Raw genomic sequence first — 24,399 nt, forward strand, 5'->3', positions numbered from 1 at the left:
ATTGTCATGCTGAAAAGTTAAGGTGTTGCCAGACGCTTACCCAGATAGTAATGCATTGTGGATCAAAATCTGATGTTGCTTTTCTGCCTTCATAATTAAACATTTTAACAACATCCCCAACAGCACTGTCTAAAATGCTGCCCCAAACTATGACATAGACTCAGCTGAGTTGTACAGATGGCTGCAGGCACTCACTGTGCTACATTGATGATGAGTTGAACAAAAAATAAATAAATTTGGATTCAATGTGACTCACTGAAAATGAATGAAAAAAGCAGACAATGTCCAAAGAAAAAAAAGTGAAAATGTGAAAATCTTCAGAAAGCCTGGAGAGCCTTTGCTCAAGACCACTTTAAAAATGACAAGACAAAACAAAGAAATGAGAGTTGGCTCAGGACTGTCGCACAATAGTGTTTAATTTGCAACGCTAATAGCACGTCCAATTTTAATTTACTATATTAAAACATGCAGAATTTGTAACAGTGGTGAATATAGATACTACGTCTATTTTATTCATGGTCGTCTGCTCTTCAAGGACTTCCCAAATCACCTTCATGCGTCCAGTTAAAATCCTGCAAAACCATAACGGTGAGATCCCGTGTAACACCTAAGCAGATACATATGTTTATATATATCATCAAATTTGTTTCCTCTTTAGAGATCTCTGTTCTGCTATGAGGTTTGAACTGGGGAAGTCAGTGTGCGTGGGTGTGCACGTTAGCCTGTGTACGAGCAGACGGAGACGAATTGCTTCTGTGCATTCATGTATTAACTGTCACGCATTTCAGTGTGATTTTTTTAATGATTACCTCAATATGTTTCTATATCCTTACATATGTATGTGTGTATTGGTTTGCAGACAGTCTCATGTACGGATCCAGACAAGCTTTAGAACAGGAAGTTAATGGTTTGCATGCTTTTTTTCCTATCTGCAAGTTTTTGTGTAAGCAGCTGTTGTATAACTGATAAAACCGGACAGAAGTAGATAAGATGGCGAGAGTTTGACTTTGATTATATGTGAGTGCATTATATTGTTTAATTGTTACAAAAAACAGAAAGAAGTTCCCCAATTGTGTCTGTTTGTACAGTTACCAGCGTGGAGGTTAACCCAGTGGTTTTCATTGAGCTATTCCTTTACTTTATCTTTGCTGAGGTGTCTTCGACAATATCGAAAGTTTCATTGTGACGTTTAAAAACAGGTCAGCCCGGTTGATGGATATCTTAGTTGCTGGGGATTTTCTGACTCTGTGCATGTGCGTGCATGTGGTTGTGTGTGTGTGTCGGACATCAAACATCTACTTCCTCTACATCCACGTGTGCTGACACAAACTCATAAACCTACTGGGTGATACTTCCACTTCTAAAAGAGCACATGCCCGCAATGTCTGTTTGTACAGTTCACATTTAGTCTAGTTTTTTTGGGGGTTTTTTGTTCGGTAGCGTAAACTTTGGACGTAATTCTGCTGGCAATGAGCTTCAGGAGCAAAATCACCTTCAGGAAGAAAATAAAGAGTAAAAGGGTGCGATCGGATTTCAACCGGCTGAGCATTGTATGTATTTGTTTCGCTCTGTCTCTGTGTTCTTGCCTTAGTGCCTCACATTGTTTATAAGGACTCTTACAAAATGTCAATAATTTCTGTTCAGTAACTTACAGTAGCATCAGTTGTGGTGTTAAGTGCAGTATTTAAATATTTTAATGTTGATTATAGATCACTGTCCTGTGTGTTTTCTTATTAGGTGATGTGTAATTCTGCAATATTTATGGTGTTTTTGATCATTTGTTTGCTTGAGCCAGGCTCTGACAGGAAAAGGCAGTGAGAAGAGAACATGTCGAATTTAAAGACGCGTGAATTAGATGAACTAACGGTACATTACAGTATCTGATAGATGTGATCGGTTATTGGGGGTGGGGGGTGGGGGGGCAAGTCTTTTCCCTGAAACATTAGCTCTGATGTCACATGCGTCAAAATGGAGTAATAGATATGAAAATGTCAAGCTTAATCTACCGCCTACCTGTTGTGTTTCTCTTTCATTTATTTACTTAAATTGCATTTTGATTAACTGCTGTTGGGGGATTTTTCTTTAAAAACAGTTATTAAGGTCAGTTTACCGAGTTGTTTTCAGGTATTAGAACTTAAGCTGGTTATTTTTTCCTATTTTTAGTTAGTCTGTTTTATGTTTTTTGAATTTGTTCACCCATAAATGTTACAAAACTTTGAGTTGTTTCCAATGAATTTTTGGAAAAACATATTCAGTTTGTGGCTTACCAAGAGCTGGGAAGAAAAGGAAATTCTCATGTTTGAGAAGCTAACAGCTGTACCTTTGCATTTTTGCATTATAATTATTATTAAGAATGTTCTTTGACTATAGAGAAACAAGAAGAAACTGAAACTGAAAATCTAGATAATCAAAAGAACTTTAGTTCAGGAAGGGTACAAAGCAGCGTGATCTTTACTACTCTGCAAGAATTAATATTAAAACTATAAACTGTGGTGTAGTTAAAGGTCAATGAATGTCACAAGTCAAGGGATTACCTTTTGTAGAGTTACACTTTTGCCTTCTACATGTGCTCCATGTTGATAGTCTGCCAAGAGGCCTGTTCTAGCTGTGAAGGCGCTGTAACTGTGCTGGTTGAAAGCCTCAGTCTGCATTATGTACGTGAATCAAACCAGAGATCATTACTTCCTCTGACTTTCTGACCACAGCCTCTCCTGCTCTCACTTTGCTGCTGTTGCTGCGCCGTTACTATTCTCTAAATGACAGAAGCAATTTACTCCATCATAAAACATGTGTAAATGTTATTAATGTGACTCACTGACCGGTTACATCATGCTTCAACATAGTTCTAAATATCTTTAAAGAAAGAGAAAGTCAGACAGTGGTCGACTGCTTCGCAGTTGTTAAAAGTCATGTTAAGGACTGCAAACCCTTATAAAAGAGACTGTTGGGCAGATGGTCTCGTATGGGGCGCTGTGATAATCTGTTAAGTTCTCGTTTACAAAAAAATTCCAGCCGTTTATTTGTTGGCGTAGTTTATCTCTCTGAATAATCTGGGTTTTTTTTTTTGTTGTTGTGGTTGGTTTTGCTCTTTTTTTTATCCAAGTGTACTTGAAAATTAGCCTTCACATTCATTATGAATTGTTCTGTGGGGTGTGTCAACGTCTCACTTCACCAACACACTACTTCCTCTAAAACGCTTTTAGATCCTAATGATGTCATGGCACAACACAGGAAATGTCATGTACATAGCTATTTTTCTCTTTGTAGGCTGCTCTAAGTGTGTGTTTGTTATAACAATTTTACTCTGACTGTTTGCGTCTGTATGTTCTGTATTTTGTAGGTTTCTATGTCTCTGTTGTTGATCTGGTGATAGTAAAGTTTATACCGTGTAACATGTAGCTCATGAATGACACAACCGTGCTTCATTTTTGCCTCTTGTGACCCCGTCAGCTAAAGTATGAAGTAGAACATTAAAGCTATTTTTAATTTACATTGATTCTTTGGTTCAGAAAAAACATACAGTGCAATGCAGAAGTCTTGAGTCAGCCCTTATTTCTTTATATTTTGATTCCAAGTAGTCAGACTTTCTTGTACTTTTTTAAGGTGGTCTTGAGCAAAATCAGTGTTGCACCTACACATAACAGATAACTTAGCAAATTTTAAATAGTCTTTAGGCATTTTATGACTAGCAGCCTGTCACGAAAATAACTAATTTGTTTTCTTTAGTTGAATCTCTTAAAAATGCCAAAAATACCAGATGTTGACAGGTATAAAATATAATTTTGGGAATCACCTTGTTGATGCAAAAATACTAAGCCAAAGCCCTTACATATCACGTCATGGTGTGCAGTGTGTCCTTAAAAAAATTAGGGGAAACTGGACAAGTGGAAAACAAAAAAAGTGCAGGCCTAAAAAACTATTTGCACTAGATGAACAGTATCTGAAAGTCACATCCTTTAGATCACAGGTGTCGAACTACAGGCCTTGAGGGCCGGTGTCCTGCAGGTTTTAGATGTGTCCTTGATCCATCACAGCTGATTTAAATGGCTAAATGACCTCCTGAACATGTCTTGAAGTTCTCCAGAGGCCTGGTAATGAACTAATCATTTGATTCAGGTGTGTTGACCCAGGGTGTTATCTGTAACCTGCAGGACACCGACCCTCGAGGCCTGGAGTTCAACACCTCTCTTTAGATAGAGGAAAAAAATCCAGAAAAGACGTGACAATGGACTTGAGAGATGTAACTGAGCCTTCAGTTGATCTATTTACTGTCACCAAAGCCTCATCAGAAATGGTCTTAGTGGAAGGGTGGCTTTCAAGAAGCTATACTTAAGGAAGGGAAACATGGAGAAAAAGGCTGAGGTATGCCGAATTACACAAGAACTGGGCTCAAAATCAGTGGTAAAAGGTCAGATTGAGTGATGAATCCACCATTGAATTTTTTGGTTCAACTTGTCGGCAGTTTGTAAGGAGGAGGTCAGAGAGGAGATGAGAGGTACAACAGTGAGTGTTGTGTCGGTCGTGGTTTGGGATTATGCAGGCAAAAAAGCACCATCGGCTATTGAGCAACCATGCAATACCATCTAGAAAGCATCTGATTGGTAACACCTTTGTTCGTCAGAGTGACAATAATCTTAAATAGCAAAAGAATAGTATGCACAGTCTGCATGCCAAATATCCTTGGGCAAGATACTAACCCAAAGTTGCTCTCCGATGCATTCATCAGAATGTGAATGTGTATAAAGCTATAATAGGAAAAAAAAGCGATTGCATGAATAGGTGTGAACGGTTGAATGAGGCATGTTGTAAAAAGTGCTTTGAGTGCTCAGGTAGAGTAGAAAAGTGCTATGTAAGAACCAGTCCATTTACCAGTTATGATTGTGGAGGATGAAAAATTCAAAATGTCCTGGCCATGAAACCTATTTTAATCTTTTTAACCAAAAGAGCCTAATCTTTGAAAAGAGACAGACCTCCTATTCCAATTGTCTGTAAGTCAAGAGTTCATTAACTCTGAGCTCAGGTTCACGGGCTCAAGCCCTTTCTTGCGTTCTAACTGCCTTCTTTGAATCCTTCCTGTCTTCTTTTTCTCGCTTTCTCATTCTTTGTGTTTGGTGTGACTAACACCTTTAAATGTTGAACTAAGTGTGATGCCTGAGTACATAAGACAGGTCTCACAGGTTTGCATTGCATTTTTAGTGGACTCTGAAGAGCATGTGGACAACCTGCTGTAGTTACTCCCAGCAAGAGGAGGACAAATTTTGATCCCAGGGTTGAATATCTAGTATGTGCAGCTCCTGTATAAATATTAAGGTGACACCAAGCAGTACAAGGCTTCGAATGTACTGTGAAATATTATTTCTGTCTGAATCTTTGACTTGATGGTACTGACGGATGAAGTTACTGTTAATTATGACAGATGCAGCTGGGATGCCCTCCTGACAGCCATCTGTTTCCCCAAAGAGAGGAGATTTGGAACATAATATTAAAGATGAAGCCAATATATACAATAACCATGGTTATATTTTTATTTCATATTCAGTTCTACTACTTGTCAAAACTCTACCAGGTTGCTGTAGTACTTGTGAGTTAAAGTACTAATACAGTTTACTTTGAACCTGTGCTGATAATGTATTTATGGTTATACTTCAGTAGGGTTTTGAATGCCACATTCTTACTTGTAATGGAGTTTTATCTTGGTTTACTATTAATTTGACTTAATTCATCTGTCACTGCTGACAGAGGTAAAAGACTGTTTGAGATAGGCTCCCCTCCTTATCTACTTCGCTTTACTTTTGGCATTTACACAGTAATTCTGCATTTCACATTCTTTTAGCCTTTTATAACAAAACATGTAGTTTGGCCATTCTTACATCAAGTACATCTGAACTTTTCCAGCCTGTCTCTAGACTCTGAATATGCATAAAAGTCTGGTAACTGTAGTTAGAGGGCAAGAGAGCAAAAGAGAGCAAGAGAGCAAATTTCTTACTGTTGCTCCAATTAGGTTGCAAATATCATATATTAATAATATTATAACATAGTGAATGTTGTGATGCCTGCACACTGAGTCCTTTAAGCTCGCTCTTTAAGTGAGCTCCTTTCTGCCAATAGTTGTCAGAGTTTTCTACCATAAGCTGAGCTCATAGCTCTTTCCAGTTATACAAAAATGATTGTCAAAAAGCTCATGACTTGTCTATATTTTCAGTGCATCCAGCAAAACCTTAAGACTTTTCATCCATTAATATCAATGCACGTTTACACATTTATTTACACTTTCACAAATCTGATTACACACACACACACACACCTGAATATGCACACACAGAACTCAGTACACACTCACAGATCGGAATACATACACACATATCTGAACACGTATACATGGATTTCAATATGCACTGCACACACACTGAAATACACAAGTGTGAAATAAGATACACACAAATGCTACAACAACACAATAACACCCTTATGCTACAATAACACCTTCATAGCCACCTTGGTGTGCTCTGTGGTATTTTATCTAACTGATATCTGACATTTAACCACAAGGAAATATTACTCATTTCTCTTTTTCCATTTGCAGCAGGAGAAGCCTAAAGTAATCGATCCTCTTGACTACGAGACCGTCATCTCTGAACTGGGGGATGAGTGTAAAGAAGACCCTCTCAAAGACCTGCTCCTATTTCCTGACAATGATTTCACAGTAAGTATGATTCACCATTAAATGTGATTGAAGCAGACATGTCCACGAACCATGGTTTTCTCTGTCTAGTGTCGTGTTTTTGAGGTCAAGAGGCATTTCTACTAAATAACTAAATAATAATAATTCAAGGTTATCAATACTGAGTTACTGGTATGTCCAAAAAAGAAAAAAAGAAAAATATGATAATGTTACTTCCTTTCTATGTAGTTTCCATCTATCTATCTATCTATCTATCTATCTATCTATCTATCTATCTATCTATCTATCTATAGGGGTGCAACGATACACAAAATTCACGGTTCTGTTCGGTTCGATACTTTGGTGTCAAGGTTCGATATTTTTTCGATACAAAAAATGTTCATGCCTTTTTAATTTGTAATTTATTAAAATTATAAATATATATAATTTAACTCAAAAGTACAGTTTTAAATTTAATGTTGCTAAAAAACCAAAATAATAATAAAAAAATCTATCTGATCGAGAAATCATTCATCTTTGGAAAAGAGAGTTTATTACAGAGAAATGGCTCTTTCCAAAATAAAAGCTATACTATACGCTTCTTCTGGGCTATATTCTCAGCAGCATTAAACATAACAGGTCCCCATAAGGAGAATCATGTGCTAACGGCTGTCTAAATGACTCGGGTAAAGTTTGTAGCATGCGTGCTTGTTGTTTTTGTCTGCTTCCACTTGTCTTTGCACTAGGATGATGTCGGTGTAAATGTGCAGTCATATTCGTTGTGTTCCCACTAGTGCCGTCAGCTTTAATCTCGTTAAAATGACATTAACGCCATAACGCGGCAAATCTCCGTTAACGAGTCACCGCGGATCGCCCCGTGCGTGGGGCTGGATGGTGTCAACACATTAACGAGCAAACTGCGCTAACGCACTAGTTCCCACCAATGTAACTGAGCATTGCGGCACATTCGACATACTGTTTTACCTTTGTCCATGACGCGCTTACCATCTGATCATACGTCACATGAAAACCAAAATAGTTCCAAACGCCAGATCTGAATGAGGGTGGGGGAGGTTCAATGTGCCATGCAACGAGCTTAACTTCTGTCGCGCTAGCTTGCGCTGCGCTCAGCGGATCTGCGCTCGACAGTGCAGCCTAGGCGGAGTAGTCGAACGCAGATCCAGTGAGTGCTCAACACAGACAGCATCTTTAGAAGAAAAATTGATAAAATAAATGAAAAATTTTGTATTGTTCGATACATATGCGAACCGAACCGAAAGCACTGTATCGAACGGTTCAATACCGATACGAGTATTGTTGCACCCCTAATATCTATCTATACATTTATCTACAGCATCTTAGAAAACCACTTTTCATTTTACATATACATATATATATATTCATATATATGTATATATACAATTACCAACCCCAGAAGCTAGCAGGCATTTGCACCATTTTATATTTGTGCACAGTAACGATACTAAAGTGTCAAAGCTTTTAATTTGATAACAATTTACTGATGTTTAAAATGCAATATGTTCCACTTTCCAACTCAGCACATCACATTTTTCTCTCACTATTAGGGCATGTAGCTGTCTTTTCATTATAAAAAGTTATTTATTCTCTCTGGCTTCCTTTAGCTGTTTGTTCATTAGTACCTTCATTTATGTGCTAATGTGTTGCTTCAGATAGAGCCACTGCACATTAAAATACTCTAATTAGCCGGTTGTGGTAAAGGGATTAATTTCCTTGTGGACGCTAGAGTTGTAGTTCTTAATGCATGATTCTGGTGCTTCTAAAATCTTTGTGGCTTAAAGAAAAAAGGAGTCTTCTTCGATTTACTTTATCTCTACAGCCGATAGTACATTTCGGTACTTGTGAGGGAAACTGGCTGGGTGGACAGTGAGTATTTGTCAGTGTGGAAAGAAAGGCAGTGTGCTCAGCACACTAGCACATGGCTAGATGATTGGACAAGGGCAAAGTACGTCTCCTTTCATGCAAAAACATTCAATGCTGACGTTTTTCATGGATCATAAAATGTACATTTTTATTAATGAAGGTGCTCGATTCTCATGTGAGGTTATTAATTGTAAGCCCAAGCAGGGCTGATAAAGGAAATGCATATTAGATGATTTGACTTGAATTATTCATATTCATGGCAATAAAGCTGACCAGAAACAATTTCATTACTACATTAACAGACCAGCTTTTTGCTTAGTCTTATCTAAGCTATAAATTGCTATAAGGAGTCGTGATAGGTCTGAGAGTCTGCCACCATGGGGCTATACTTGTGGTCCACAGTGGTGCTTCAAGCTAAATGGTAGCATCAGCAGGCTAATGTGCTCATAGTGGGAAATGCTTGTGTTGTGTTTACCTACAGCATCGTATATGCTGAATGGCAGCATGTTGGAGGCAAAAAGAGTAAGTGTATTGTGACATTATTGAACCAGCATTAGTGTTTACCCACTACAGGAATACACACCATTCACACCATACAAGTACTTGTGATAGAGTGCTTTCTAACATGGCAGAGCAAATCTGAAAAGTGTTAAATCTGTGAATCATATGAGATGGATGGTTCTTCTTTTTGCTCTGCCTGAGATGTGTCAACAGTACTTTAAACCCTCGTTGCTGTTTTATTAAACAGTCTTTACCTTACAACAGGAGTCACCTTAAGGTGACAACAGCTCACAACAAGAGTCACCTTAAGCTGACAACAGGTCACAACAGGAGTCACCTTAAGGTGGCACTATAAAAATGAAATTGGCTTGATTTGAATTAAATTGATTTCAACATAAGTCTGATTAATTTTAGCAGCAGCATTCCTCTTTTGTCTTGCCTCTCTTCCCTCACCCTGAGCCGGTTGCGGCATATGGCTGCTCTACTCTGAGTCCAGTTCTGCCAGAAGTTTCTTCCTGTTAAAAAAGAGTTTTTCCTTCCTTCTCTCACTAAGTGCTTGCTCATTGGGGCCTTTCTGATTGTTGGGGTTTTCACTGTATTATTGTAGGGTCTTTAACTTACAATATAAAGCGCCTTGAGATGACTGTTGTCCTGATTTGGCGCTATATGAATAAAATTAAATTTAAGTGAATAATCAGTGGAAAGATGAATGAATAATTTTCTAATATCAGTAACCTCTGTTTACCCATGGAAGTTAGGTTCAGCAGCAGTGATCAGTAAGCCGTCCCATTGCTTACACATTTCTATAGAAGCTGACTGCTTGTATTAGTCATGTTCTCTACATGAGGGATTTACTGCAAAGAATAGTTTAAAATCATGCAGTAATTTTAAATACATTTTGAAGTAAGGTATCCCATCCACCACCAGTCATTACTCTGTTAGTGCGCCCCAGGGCAGCTGTGGCTACAATGTAGCTTGCCATCGCCAGTGTGTGAATGTGTGTGTGAATGGGTGAATGACTGAATGTAGTGTGAAGCGCTTTGGGGTCCTTAAGGACTAGAAAAGCGCTATACAAATGCAGGCCATTTACCATTTACCATTATCTACCCTTTATTCTTTCAGGTATCCACAGTGCCTCAGGAGAGACGCACTGTCAAATCAACTGTTCCCGAGGGGGCAGAACTCCACGCTGAATGTCTGCTGGTCAGACAGGTAAGTTGTACGTCTAAGTGTACCAGACGTATGTCTAAGTGTACCTGACGCAGTTATAGACCCTGTGGTTTTAAGTGATGTCTTTTAGGTTCATGGTGGTTAGGTCTTTCATTTCAGACTGACCTTAAAGTAGGCCATCCTGATATCAGCAGAGTGGTTTCACCACAACTTTAAAATAAAGCAGATCTGTGTGTAGATATCAGTGCTTGTTTCAGATCCTCTAGCCATGATCTCAAGCGCTCAGTAGAGAAGTAGTGTCTCTGAAGACGGAAACTCCCCAGACAGTACACTTACACCTCACTGAAGACTAGCATGTGCAATTTGTGTGTGTGTGTGTGCGTGTATACAGCTAAAAATTGTATCGCTTAAGTTGTCTGTTATATTTATAATTTGTTAATTTGTGACATGTTCAAGGTCTTTTTTAAAAAGGGGATTAAGGAGAAAAGTTACACGGTGTTCGACTTGCAGGCAGGATGTGAAAGTACCTCAGGCTCTGTCTGTGACTTTCACTGCACCGTACACTCCCTGGGAGAGTACCAGTTCAGCCAAACTGATTGAACTTTAGACATGTAAAGATATCTTTATATTCAAGATCCCCGGGGAAAGAGTCTTGATTCAGTTCCATTTATTATTTAAATCTAATGACATGTAGCGCTGTACGGCTTTCTTCATTGTCTGTAAATATTTCAGCTGCTCTAGGTCTGTGTTTCCCTGAAAGGCCATCATTTAGGAAATGTAATATTTAAACCTAATCTTCATCCTTTCCTCTAGGCCTGCAAGTATTACAACTCTGATCTAAATGCGGTCCATTTCAAGTATGACGACTACGCCGGAGACTACCGGCTGCTGCCAAGGTAAAACACTTTGGACAAACTGTGTTTGTGTGTTTTATTCTCATGTTTTAGCTCTGTTCAGAAAATGTTTAACATTTGAAAACCCACACTTTGTTATATTAAATGGATGTTATTGTAAAACTATTGAAGTGTGAAGGCATCACATTGCCATACTAGTAGCATAAAAAAGTGCTAAATGTCTTTGATGGATGTACGCCTTCTACTTTGTTGTTAAAATTCTCTTATTAAATCTCCATACAGCAAAATTTTACTTTAGAACAGTTAGATTTTTCTGTGCATTGCTTTACAATAATATCAAGTAGAAATGTGTCTTCAGGTTTGCTTGACTTGACTAATGATGTGCTGAGTTTGAACACGCAGACCCATAAGTAGCTGCTAACATTGGCGATAACCACAATTTATTACCCGTAGATGGCCATTAGGTCATTAGGAAGCACAAGAAGGTGGCCAGTGTTAAGTGAAGTGAAAGTTCGTGTTGAAGAGTGAGGGCGTTCAGCTTTAAGAAATACAAACTTTCAGACCTCCTTCTGTCGCTATTTTGAACGTCAATCATCCGGCCACATCCATTCAAGCAGTTAGTAATTTATTTAAATCAGGCTGTCAGTCTGTCAAACTGAGTTTTGTCAGTTTCAGTGAGACTTACCCAGAGCAGCCCTGCTGTTACTGCTCTCAGCCACAGGAATGTCCCTATGCTATCCCATGGGTTGCCACTGTGTATTCTTTCACTCAGTTCACATGACCTCTGAACTGACATCCAGGATGAACTGCAAAACAAGACGTGTCTTAAACACAAGTACAGTGTTGCGAAAAGAAGTTCATTTGTCCTGTCATTTTACAAGTGTCAAACATAACTATTATGTTGTTTGTTTACTGAGCGAACAACTTAACCAAACATTAACGGTACACACACAGATTGAAGATTGAAGTTGAAGTGAACTACAGGCTGAGAGCCAGAGTACAGTTATACAGCTACTGTATGTGTGCGGTTGTCACCGCTGGACCGATCTTCATTTGTGCTGGCCAGTATTAGCATTCCTGTTCCGGTGGGCAGCCCACAATTACCAGCATTTTTCTAAACATAGTCCATCACGAGAAATTGTCGGACAGCTTTTACGACTCTGTGACTTTTAGTAGAGGGCGGTTCCAAGAGCACGGATTGCAGCCTCGCTGTCTGCAGCTCACGGCGCACGCACAAAGGCATTTCGCCCCGTGGCTCGCACACAAAGATGGGCCATCCTTTAAAATCAGTGGAGCGGGACTGAGTAAGGGGACGGCCCATTGTTACCTCCTGACAGAAAACGATGGAACTGAGTCAGCCACCCACAGTCATTTGCACAACTCAAGTGCAGCGCATTAAATTAATTGCAGAAGTCATTTTCCCTTTTCGTTGGTATATTTCATTGCCAGAGAGCCATATTTTTTGTCCATCTTCCTGACCTTTCCCTGTTTCCTTTTAGGAAACTGTACAAAGCAGAGAAGCTGCCATCCCACTCTTTTGAGATTGACTATGAAGATGTGGACAAGGATGAGGTCAGCAATGATGATCTTCTTCTCTGAAATGCTTTTGAGAGTGAATCCATTACATACTGGTTACATCCCAAGGCTCATGTTTAAATTAGTTTATTGCAGCCTAAAAGCTGTTAAAATGGACTTTGCAAGATTAGTTATATTTACAGGTCAGTGGGAAGCTGTTATGAGCATAACTGGATGGATTCAAGGAGTCTAGAAATTCTCCTTTCCTGTATCGATCATTTGCTCCATTCTATCAGAGGAACGAATGGACAGTTAATGCATCTTTAACTGATCACAGTCATTGTTGTGTTTTTGCAGGATACCACCTCTTTGTCGTCATCCAAAGGAGGAGGGGGCGGTGGAGGTGGTGGTGGGGGAGGCGGAGGGATTGGTGTGTTTCGTTCGGGCTGGCTGTATAAAGGGAACTTCAACAGCACCGTCAACAATAGCATCACTGTTCGGGTGAGGAAGTGTCTGATGTTATCTATTTTCATGCCCACATGCATTTTATTTCTGTCTGTCTTTTTTCCCTTTTTTTTCCACCCAAAATGGTTTTACTTTATTTTCTGAACTGTTACAGTCTGTTAGAAATTAAACTGGGACTTTAATTAGTGACATACTTTTCAACACGATGAGAAAATATCCCATTGTTAAAGTTCTTATTCATTTACTTCAGCTAGGGAAATGAATTTTAATCATATTTCTGTCTTGACAGTCATTTAAGAGGAGGTATTTCCAGCTCACCCAGTTAACAGATAACTCCTACATCATGAATTTCTACAAAGATGAAAAGATCTCAAAGGAACCAAAAGGGTGCATCTTCCTCGACTCATGCACGGGTGTGGTACAGGTAGGCTTTAGTGCATTCTACATGTACATGCACTCTACCACAAAAGAAAAAAGGCAGCAAGAACATAGATAAAAAGCATCTGCACTCTAAAATGTTCTCTATTAGGTTATAGACTGATTTAGGGGTATTTCCAGACATAAAGCTGCACCATGGCACAACCTGCCATGATCACAGGTTGCTCACTATTACTGCCTTTGCTACAACAGTAAAAATAACTGAAACAAATATTGGTGAAGGTATAAATGTAGAGAAATTGTATTAAAATATTTATTGATCTATTGATCTATTTTCTACTGTGTATCTGCTGTGGTCTGGATCAAAGGGGCAGCAGTCTGAGCCCACACCTCTTTCTACTGAGCTTTTCTGGTGGCAATCAGAGGTGTTCCTGCCAGCTGAGAGATCTAATCTATCCAGCGTCTCCTAGGTCTGCTCCAGGGTCTCCTCCCATTTAGACATGCCCGAAACACCTCATGTAGGAAGCACCCAGGAGGCACTCTGGCCATATTCTCAAGCCACCTCCTTCCACTTGGTGGGAGGAAAAGTAACAGTTTCACTTTGAGCTCCCTCCAAATAAGCATGCTCCTAATGCTGAGCCCATCCAGCCTTCGAAGGAAGTTTATTCCTGTTGCTTGCCTCCACAGTCTCAGTTTTTTGTCACTACTTGAAGCTTCTGGATATACTTGAGGGTAGGAAAATGGGGATTGATAAATCGATGGCGTCAGTTTTCGCTCAGCTCCCTCTTCACCATGACAGACCTGTACAACATCCACATTACTACAGATGGTACACTAATCCGTCTGTCAGTCTGCTCCTCTCTCTCATCACTGCTCGTTCAACGAGATCCCGAGATACTTGATCTCCTCCATCGAGGACAGAAGCTTAGAGCCAGACTTCCTCACACTTCAGGAGGTGTTAAATCTAAGGGATGAAACACCTAAATAATCTATTTTAATGATTTCTGTTATGAAAAGAATGAATATGTTTTTAGACTTAAAAGTCATAATGTGAACATGCTAGCAAATAATGCTACTACATTTTTTTAAGAACTTGTGCATTTCATAATGATGAAATAATTATTTTAATATATAATTAATTATATATTTCAAACTTGCCGTCAGGTTGTGTTGTACATAAATTGCGAGCACCAGAGCAAGGTTACCTGTGCAGACATGCAATAACAAAATGCATGCTGCAGTCCAAAGATGATCTACAGACATGCCCTGCAACGCTTGTATTGTGGGTTAAACTCAGTTTATGATTACAAACGATTTCATATTTTCATGTATGTATCCAGTGGCTGTTAGTGCAGTTGACAAAGCAATCCAGGTAATAATATGTTTAAAAAATGACATGAAATGATGGCGGGCCCTAAGCAATCACGCCCTTAGCTTTCACAGCTTCAGGCCTCAAAACAATCGAAAAAGGTGAATTAAAAACAATACAGTTTTTATAGCCTGTAAACATGTTTATAGCTGCTGTAAAACTGGGTATTTTAACATTTTTAACTAATCTCTCTGGGGACTGCCTTGCTTTTGGAACCAGTGTCAAGTTCGTCCAAGAAATGGAGTTTTAGGGCTTCTACATTTGACCATCAATTTTCAGTCTGCAGGTTACTGCTTATATTATAGTTGTGTGATCTAAGCTTTAATTTAAAAAGCCCTGTGCTCGAACACCTATTAATAAAAAAAACCCTATTAGGATAAAGCAGAATGAAAAGCCCTACTGACATTACCCTCTGCTCACTACTGAAAAATGTGCCTCTAGGAACGGTCACACACAGCAAAATGGGCTACATTCAATAACTATATGTGTAGATGCAAAAACGTATAGCATTTTCCGAGAACTAAACCTGACCAGATTTTCCTTGCCTTTCATTCTTTCCCTAAAGAATAACCGCCTAAGGAAACATGCCTTTGAGCTGAAGATGAACGAGGTTACGTACTTTGTGCTGGCCGCAGAGAGCGAGCAGGACATGGAGGAGTGGATTAGCACGTTGACCCGTATCCTACAGATCAGTCCTCCTGAAGCACCAGCTCAAGACCGCAAGAGCTTGGAACTCAACGAACACCGGCAGGGTGAGAAAGAGTTTATGTAAAAGAATTAAGCTTTTTTTTTTGCATAATTCCAGCATCTGGATAAATTATGGGCACAATTTTATAGTCGATGTCAGCAGAAAGTGTAACCTTTTTCTCTCTGTCTGACTAAATAATGTCCGTCATCTTGCCATGACCTTAATGGGGAATTTCTACTGAGTCCATCACTTTCAGGAAATTAATCTGATACCCAAAAGTGACTCCACCTTGGTTCAGTGCATCAGATGTGGTGATTAACAATCCTTGTGTGCCAGTTGTGTGAGAGGCAGAGCATGGATCCACAGCCTGTAACATAACACAAAACACTGATAGGGTATTAAAAATTGGTCCAGTGAAAAGTGAAGGTATGATGTAATGCCCAGAGCTGTCATGGCTCTGTGGTCTGTTAGCCTGCCTCTAAATCAGGCTGTGGGTGTGTGTTAACCTAACATTAATGAGCCCTTTTGTTCAGCCTGGCTTTTAGGAGAAATTGCTTCAGGCAGCTTGAAGGGTATATTTCTCCAGAAGTCTGCCTGCCTTATTATCCATGAATACCACAAATTGAGTCATATTTTATTCTGAGATGTATATGCCTGCTGACTCTGGTTGGTGTGTATTTAGACCAGTGAGTTGCTGAAGCTATTTAAGAAAATGTTATATGATCTGTAACATAAAATTCCCTGCTTAGATAAACTTTCCTAACCACTAAATGATGTCAGCCATCAGTCATAAATAAAAGTTGCTCTCAGGTGTCCTGATTGTGTTTGTTTTCTCTGCAGATGTGTTTGACCTGTCGTTAAGTGACTCCTGTTTGCAGGAAAATGAAGAAACCACAGAGAATGGCATCAATCCAGAGCTAGCAAAGGTTAGCTACACCGAAGGCTCACATGTTTTAGTCAGTGTTATAACTCAGCTACGACTACCAACACATAGTATTATCTTATTTAACAGTACATGCGTGCACAGTATACATCCAAGTGTCTCATTACCGGTGGTGGCGTGTTTTCATGAACAGGTCCATATTCTATGTGCATGGATCATTACCTGGTGATTATAATACACTGAAAAACATACTGAGACTTTAGGAGAAGAGCAGAAAACAAACTTGTCAGTGCAAGCATGCTGGTTTTATGAGGAAGAAAACTTATTGTGATTTTTATCAGGCTGAAAAGAAACATTAATGTAATTGTATCTGTTTTCAAGAAAACTCTGCAGTCTATAAATTCAGGCGACCAGAATATGCTAGAAACACTCAAATCAAAGCAAAAGTGGAAAAAAGCACTCTATTTACAGATATCATAAATTACATTAGGGTAGCTATTATTTGCACTGAACTGCTCTCTGACTGCCTCTTTCTGACTTCCTGCCATCTTTCCTGTCGCAGTATATCTCGGAGACAGATGAAGGAATTCGTTCCGCCAGAAGAGAAGAGAGGTTGAATCTTTTCTCGCTCGATCCAGACACTCCCGTAAGTACAAATGAGTACATTATAACCACTGTAGACTACTTTTTACTTTATGCATTGCTGCACTTTGTAGTTGAATAAAATAAAGCTGGCCTCTGAGTAAATTGTGTTTCACTAACCACAGGCTCTGAGAAGCCCACGAAGTGAACATTCATCCACTGAAAGCACACCAGTGCGTCCTTTTGAGGAGAAGCTTGGCAGGAGATTTATGGCAACTTGCCGATCTTTCAACCTCATGCTACAAGGCTGCGTCAACGAGAGTGAAACGGGACCGGTCACTAATGTGAGCATAAGACACTCATTTTGCCTTATTGTGTTACTGTTTAATAAGCAGTTTTCTTTTAAACAGGATAAAACGTATCGACATACGTTAGTGTTTTTCTCCAAAGGCATTTAAAAGACATATTATGCTGAGTGAAGCTTTGTCAAATTTGCTTTTTGAATAAATGTGCAGGCAATAACTGTGCTGAATCTGCACCACTAGATTGAACCCTTCTTCGTTACGCTGGCTCTGCTGGATATACGAGAAGGGAGGAAGGTGTCTGCAGACTTCCACGTAGACCTCAACCACGAGGCAGTGCGTCAGATGCTCGGAGGCCTAAGTAACGGGACGGGGGCTCCGGGTACGGAGGTTGGAGGTCAGGAAAATGGCTTGTGTTCTCCTGCTGAGAGGAAGCCTGGTGACTGTTACCTCAGCCTGGACCTGGAGCACTGGCTTTGCTTTCCCAAACAGGTACGAGGACATTACTCCAAGTTAGGTTTTATAGATTTAACACGAAAAGGGGAAAATAACGCTTTTTTTCTCCATTACTTATTCTGCATTTAATATGTACATAGGCTGTAATATGCTTCTTCATTGGTGTCCCTGCAGGCCATTTTCTCAGTGACCAACCCCCACACAGACATAGTGATGGTTGCAAGAGTGGAGAAAGTGCTCATGGGAAATATTGCTTGTGGAACTGAAGCTTATACAAAGAATACAGACTCCAGCAAGGTCAGAAACAAACGTTTGCCTTTCTGTTCATTCTAACTGTTTGAATCAGTATTTATATGACTTCATACCGCATTTATATCAACCTCTGATCAATAACAGAGAGCTAAAGCTTTTATAGTGTCTTATCTCTAAATGCAGACTGGAAAAATGGGCCATGAGACATGCTGTTATTGTAAGGAAAATGCCTTAATCTAGTAAAAGAGTTTAGATTGACATTTGCAAAATTGTTTTTTTTTCTGTAAGTCAAGAGTTATCTTCATCACTGAATGCCAGTCAAGCTAGATAGTTCAGGAATGATGTTTTTCCATCATTAATCCTAGACATTTCCTGGCTTTCCCCACGGCCAGGGCTCCATGCGATCCTTGCTTAAGTGGCTAAGTGAATCAGCAGACATCCAAGCAGCTGCCAGAGTTACTGTATTAAATAACCTCTGATTTAGTCTGTCACTCTGTCAGGGTCAGCTAGAATTTAGGTATTGTGTTCAGGAATGTCAGCAGGACCTTGTTAACATTTCCCTCTGTACATGACTCTGCTTTTGTGTCTTGAACAGACTGTTCAGAAGATTTTGAAGTCCAACAAACAGTTTTGTAGTAAACTGGGAAAGTACAGAATGCCATTTGCCTGGTCTGTCAGGTTAGTGCCGGTATTCATAATATTTTTGAACTTCCCCTAAAATCTTTTCCTCATCCATTGGTAATTTACAACTCTTTCTTCCCATTAAAGGTCAGTGTTTAAGGACAACCACGGAGCATTGGACCGAGAGTCTCGTTTCTCACCTCTTTTCAAACAGGAGAGCAACAAGATTTCCACAGATGACCTGATAAAGCTGGTGTCTGAGTACAAGAGGTAAGATAGCCTGCAGGCTTTAGCAGAAAAGTAGTCTGCAAATAGTTTTCCAAGATTGGATCCACATTTTACACAAAGTTTTATCTTTACAGGGCTGAGAAGACAAGCAAACTGCAGACTATTCCTGGGACGCTGGATATCGCGTTAGACTATGTTCCAATGGAGCATCCTAGTACGTCTGCTGTTCATGTTCCCATTCTGCTTTCTTTTCCTCATCCCTTTCTCTTTTCTATGCTTGACATACATCTTTTTCTTTCAGACTGTGTGACGTCCTCCTATATACCAGTGAAGCCCTTTGAAGACCTGACTAAACACCAACCCACAGTGGAGGTGGAGGAGTTTGCACAGGACACCACCAAGTTCATTCAGCCACATCGAGTCTACAAAAACCACATCTACGTCTACCCTAAGCATCTCAAGTATGACAGTCAGAAGAGCTTTGCTAAGGTATGCCCCTTAGGATCATTTACCACGACACTGAAATAAAGTTTTTTGTTTTGCTTTTATATGCTTCGTGTTTTGCTACGGTGCAATCCTTTTGAACGTGTTTAGTCATTAGCATCACAATGGTCCTCTTGTTCAAGGCTCGTAACCTTTCGGTCTACGTGGAGTTCCGCAGCTCAGATGAAGAGGTTGAAAAACCCTTAAAGGTAGAAAGTTACGCCTTCTGACATACCTTACACGACTCGTTCTTTCTCCATTCAAGTCCTTTATATCATGGAAAACTGCTGTTTTTACAGTGCATCTATGGCAAACCAGGAGGACCAGTCTTTACCACAACAGCCTGCTCCACCGTCCTACATCACTCTCAGAGCCCCGACTTCTATGATGAGGTGAGGACCATATTTGTTTCTCCATTCATCACATAAAGATAATTAGAATCTAGAAGTGGATCAGCTTTATCAACCTTTAGAAAGAACGCGTTTAAAGGTCTTTCCTAAAGCACATAAATCATTAAATGCTGTTCTGTCTTCAGGTGAAGATTGAGCTTCCTACTCACCTCCATGAAAAGCACCATCTTCTCTTCTCCTTTTACCATGTCACATGTGACATTAATGCTAAGACAAACTCAAAGAGGAAAGAGACTCTGGAGACCCCAGGTGAGATATTGGTAGTTTTCCAGCCTGTAGTAATTGTAGTTGTTCTTTTTTGCCTTTTATTCAATATTTCTTTTGTTTATTTGGTTTGTTTAGTGGGATATTCTTGGCTGCCTCTGCTCAAAGAAGGCCGCGTGTCATCTCAGGAGTTCAACATCCCCGTCTCCTGCAACCTGCCTCCTGGATACCTGGCCATCAAGGAAGCCAGCAACACCAAGGTGAGACTGAGGGCAAAAATAGAAGGAGAGACAGGCGAAAGGAATGTGTAAATATTGCAAACCTTGCTGATTAATAGTAACATTAATTTTTAAGGGGAAGCTTATTAAACATTACACCGTGTGATAGATTAGTGTGATATTTTTAGTCCTCACACACAAACTCTTCTCTTCCCTTTTGACAGAATGGAGCAGATATGAAATGGGTTGATGGAGGAAAGCCTATTTTTAAAGTATCCACCAACGTTATCTCCACAGTATACACTCAGGTACGACCATCATTTGGGATTCTGTGGTTTTCCCTCCTTTTTTCTGGCTTTGAAACTGTGACGACTTGGTGAGAACTTCTGTGTGCCCACTCTTTGATCGGCATGTTTAGGGTGGGTTATAGTCCCACATGACACTGAATATACATGTATTCAGTGTGTATTGTGATTGAAATAAAAAAACAAAACAAAAACAAAATAGATGGTTGGAAGGATTTCTTTCTGTTGTTCCAACCACAGTGCTATTGTGAAATGATTGAAAATGCTAAAGTGACTTGTCAAAGTCAAGCGTCCTCTCTGAGTTATCGCCTTTAAATGGCAATGAACATGAAAATGGCAATTAAATATCCCTAAAACAAATGCACCTTCCAAACTTCTGCAAACACGAGCCCCAAATGCACAATCAGCATCAAAGGGTAATGTGGTAATGTAGCGTGGCACATAAAAAAAGGAAATGAACAGTTTCTGTGCAGTTTGCTATCATGGGATGTTTGAAACCCTGCACAGCAGTTTCTTAATTGACTAAATCTCATCTATGCCTGACTTTTTTCTTACAATACAATAAACTGACTTTAAAGTCCTTTATAAGACAAGGTAAATATACAGTCATATATGTAAAAATATGTTTAAAAAAAGAACAATAACAGCCCAAAACCTTTTATCTTTTACGCTTTAACGTTGTAAAATCCATTTCAGGTGTCTAAAATAAAACCAGGGCTGAATCACTCAACAACATAGTTGTGAGGTGCTGAAGTTGATATTTCAGCATTAACTGTCGTTTAAAAAGGAAAGAGTCCACTAAGTAATGCCGCAGATGTTAGCTGCTCATTTTTTCATGAATTCCTCTCTCTGTGTCAGGACCCCCACCTGAACCGATTCTTCCAGCAGTGCCAGAAGAGAGAGCTGGACCTCTCTATACCTCCTACCTCCAACTTCCTCAACTGCCTGAAGGTCAGAGTAAAGCCGCTGTATCTCCTCAAATCTCAGTACTAGCGAATGAGACAAAAGCCAGAGCCTTAACTACCAAACACTGCTACACATCCTAATGAGTTCAACACTGTGTCAGCAGTCAGACTTTTACCAGCCCCTTCACGGTTTCTTCTTTACCCCTTTTTCACGCTTCAATCTTGTCCACCCACTCCTCCTCGCTCGCTTCTTTCCCATCCTTCTCCAGGGTCTCCTCAGCATGGAGAGAATCCCAGTGATAGTCCGATTTCTGCCAATCCTCTTCAACCAGCTGTTCAAGGTTCTGACTCAGAATGACAATGATGAGGTCACTACTGCCACCACCAGGTAGGCAGTGGTACTACAGAGGTCCTTAATGCATTGATAATAGAGTCCTGGGTTTATCCAGGTGATGAAAGCAGAGTGAGAAAAAGAGCGTAGTGATTTATATTTCTGTTTGAGTCAGTATCTCCCCTTTTATTGTTGATGTCATTGAATTGCTACTTTGTTCTATATTTAATCCAGACTCACGCAATAAGTTCATCCAGTTATTAAAGTGAAACAAAGAGAGAAATACAGCAATTCTTGATATTATCTAACAATGAAAGCAATTGAATTAAGTCATCGTTGTTGGTCTGTGTCTACAGAGTACTGGTCCACATTGTTGCAAAGTGCCATGAAGAAAACTTGGATTCTAGCCTGCACTCCTACATCAAGGTATAAAAGAAGCTGGTGTGTGTGGTGAATACAGTGTGTTTACATGCACATGCTCAGAAATATCATATAATAATTTAGAAGTCTGATATTTTCCACAAAGGAATGGAAACCCTGCTCTGGCTATTTAATTTGTGAAGAAAAACAAAACAGAAAAGGGAGCTTTATGTGTTTGTGTGTGTGTGTGTGTGTGTGTGTGTGTGTATTTGGGTGCATTTGGGCCAGCAACAGTGTGGCTAGGGCCACACGCCCAGAACGCTGTGCAAACATCAACACAGAAAAAAGGGAAAGAAGAAGAAGAGAGAGGGATTGAGCAGGAGGCAAACTAGGACATTCAGCCTGCTCAATCAAAAACACAAGGCATGTTTGTTTAGGGGGGAAATCAGTGAGAGGATTAGAGAAGAGAGCAGGAGAAAGCACAAGACCTGTTTCATGTTGGCTACAGTGAAGGAAGACTGCAGAGCATGAAGAGGCAGTGGCAGTGAGAAATGGAGGGAGGCAAAAAAGAGAGGACAAGCAGAGTCAGTGGCAACAGGGTTGTTATAGTAACAGATTGGCACGATGTTCGGCAGTACTGGTGCCCAATTTAAAGTGCTGAGTGTTAGCTTGTATTCATTCTTTAACTACTAAGTGTGAATTGCATTGAGATTCAGTAGTGTCATTTGAGCAAATGCAAATTATGTTGTTGTCTTTTTTTTAATTAGGGGATTGAAATATTTTATTTGCCATAATTTAATATATTATTGTATGAAAGTATATATATATACATTTTTTTTTTTTTTACAAATGCTTCTATAATACTGTGCATATTAGTAAAAATTAATTGATTAGTCCGTAAAAAAATAGGAAAAAAATAATGAGAAACATTTCTTTGTTTTTTTGCTGACTTTAGGAAATTGCATAGGGAATTTTTAAGTGTTTTTTTTATTAAATAAATCATATATTTTTTTCATACAAAAAACCCCAAACACAAGTTACTAATAACCGAATACCTGAAAATGAGCTTAGTTAATCAAAACTTTTTTATATCCAAAACAACAAAACACAGAGAAAGAGCTGTAGCATAGTTATCTACAGCATGCCATTAAACGTTGTTCTGTTCACCAGACTGTTCAAAATAAGAAATTATTTGCTGTTTGCTGTTTGTTTGCTGTACTGTATTGTATTTATTCTGAAAAAAATTAGTTCATAATTAAACAATAATTACAATCAAGTTATAATTGTTGACACTGTCACATTGAATTTCTTTCTATTTCTCAACTCACTGAATACTTTCGCTTCCTAGTTGGTATCAAAAAATGCCCTCAAACCATCCATCCATCCATCCATTTACAAATTTAAAACAAATAAATTGCTACATGTGCGCTTATGACTGATTTCGTCCTACTCTCTCTGTCTCTCTTTCCCTCTCTGTAGTATGTGTTCAAGTCAGAGGACCATGGGTTTAGGACAGTTCATGAAGAGCTGGCTAAGGGAATGACTTTTGACCTGAAGAGCAATGAGCAAGCAGCTGTCAAGAATGTGCTGAAGGTTTGCTTCCATCCTCCTACTCACTCTTAATTACTCACTAAATACATGAACAGGATTGACCTACTTTGGCCTCTTCTGGTTGCAGTTCTCCTGGTTCTTCTTTGAACTTATCGTCAAGTCCATGGCCCAACATTTGGTTGACTATGACAAGTTAAAGGTAAAGTATTAAAATCCACTTCTACCTCTTCTAATCTCGTCAATTACTGACCACACCTGTAAGTTTTCTTTGCACTTCCCATCTTCCCAGTACATGGTGCATGACCATGTCTTGCTCTTTGTTCCTAAAGCTTCCCAGGCCCCAGCGATTCCCCTCATCTTACCAGAGCCGTGTGGAGAACCTGGTGGAGACAGTGTCTGAACACATTTTCTGGAAGAACAAAGAGATGCCAGAAGAAACACGCAGTGCTAACTTAGCCGTGGCAGCTTTTGTGAAGGTGAGAGAATTTTTAGAAGTTATCTTGTTAATTCAAAGTATAATCTTAAATGAAACCTTGTCAAAAAAACAAACAAAACAAAATAGCAAACAGGTTGTTGGTGCTTTGGACTCCTTCAAGTTTGAGCCCATGTGAAGAAAACTTATACTGTATCACTGCACTATTAGGCTTACAGCATTTTGCTCTTAGTGGGATCAATACAAACTGTGTAAACAGTCTGCAGATACAATTTGTTATCTATTGATTCCTCCATCTATGCTAAATGATGTGTCTCTTTCTGTTTTATTAAGTGATGTTTAGTCTGATCGCCAGTTTGACTCCAGTCTTTG

At 39.4% G+C, this 24,399-nt stretch overlaps 1 protein-coding gene across 7 annotated transcripts in view; it reads left to right on the forward strand.

Moving 5' to 3' along the window:
- The window catches only part of dock10 (dedicator of cytokinesis 10), a 65,551-nt gene that overhangs the window by 26,203 nt on the left and 14,949 nt on the right, over window positions 1–24,399 (forward strand). For 5 of the 7 annotated variants that reach the window (XM_087850981.1, XM_006795420.3, XM_006795424.3 and 2 more), the window contains exons 2-28: window positions 6,584–6,703; window positions 10,187–10,276; window positions 11,048–11,130; window positions 12,588–12,660; window positions 12,961–13,104; window positions 13,358–13,492; window positions 15,381–15,567; window positions 16,344–16,429; window positions 16,949–17,032; window positions 17,154–17,312; window positions 17,514–17,762; window positions 17,901–18,023; window positions 18,574–18,656; window positions 18,747–18,869; window positions 18,962–19,041; window positions 19,129–19,316; window positions 19,454–19,519; window positions 19,610–19,702; window positions 19,846–19,969; window positions 20,063–20,184; window positions 20,367–20,450; window positions 21,306–21,398; window positions 21,622–21,740; window positions 22,040–22,109; window positions 23,523–23,636; window positions 23,722–23,793; window positions 23,924–24,070. In XM_087850981.1, coding sequence (XP_087707107.1) covers window positions 6,584–6,703; window positions 10,187–10,276; window positions 11,048–11,130; window positions 12,588–12,660; window positions 12,961–13,104; window positions 13,358–13,492; window positions 15,381–15,567; window positions 16,344–16,429; window positions 16,949–17,032; window positions 17,154–17,312; window positions 17,514–17,762; window positions 17,901–18,023; window positions 18,574–18,656; window positions 18,747–18,869; window positions 18,962–19,041; window positions 19,129–19,316; window positions 19,454–19,519; window positions 19,610–19,702; window positions 19,846–19,969; window positions 20,063–20,184; window positions 20,367–20,450; window positions 21,306–21,398; window positions 21,622–21,740; window positions 22,040–22,109; window positions 23,523–23,636; window positions 23,722–23,793; window positions 23,924–24,070 — 3,111 coding nt within the window. Of the gene's footprint in view, window positions 1–1,377; window positions 1,551–6,583; window positions 6,704–10,186; window positions 10,277–11,047; window positions 11,131–12,587; window positions 12,661–12,960; window positions 13,105–13,357; window positions 13,493–15,380; window positions 15,568–16,343; window positions 16,430–16,948; window positions 17,033–17,153; window positions 17,313–17,513; window positions 17,763–17,900; window positions 18,024–18,573; window positions 18,657–18,746; window positions 18,870–18,961; window positions 19,042–19,128; window positions 19,317–19,453; window positions 19,520–19,609; window positions 19,703–19,845; window positions 20,185–20,366; window positions 20,451–21,305; window positions 21,399–21,621; window positions 21,741–22,039; window positions 22,110–23,522; window positions 23,637–23,721; window positions 23,794–23,923; window positions 24,071–24,399 lie in introns of those variants that run through there. The other 2 variants (XM_087850982.1, XM_087850978.1) reach the window with 2 other exon arrangements.

This window comes from Neolamprologus brichardi, chromosome 14 (genome assembly GCF_056152115.1).
Source record: "Neolamprologus brichardi isolate AB-2024 chromosome 14, ASM5615211v1, whole genome shotgun sequence".
In the NCBI taxonomy this organism is placed as follows: Eukaryota; Metazoa; Chordata; class Actinopteri; order Cichliformes; family Cichlidae; genus Neolamprologus; species Neolamprologus brichardi.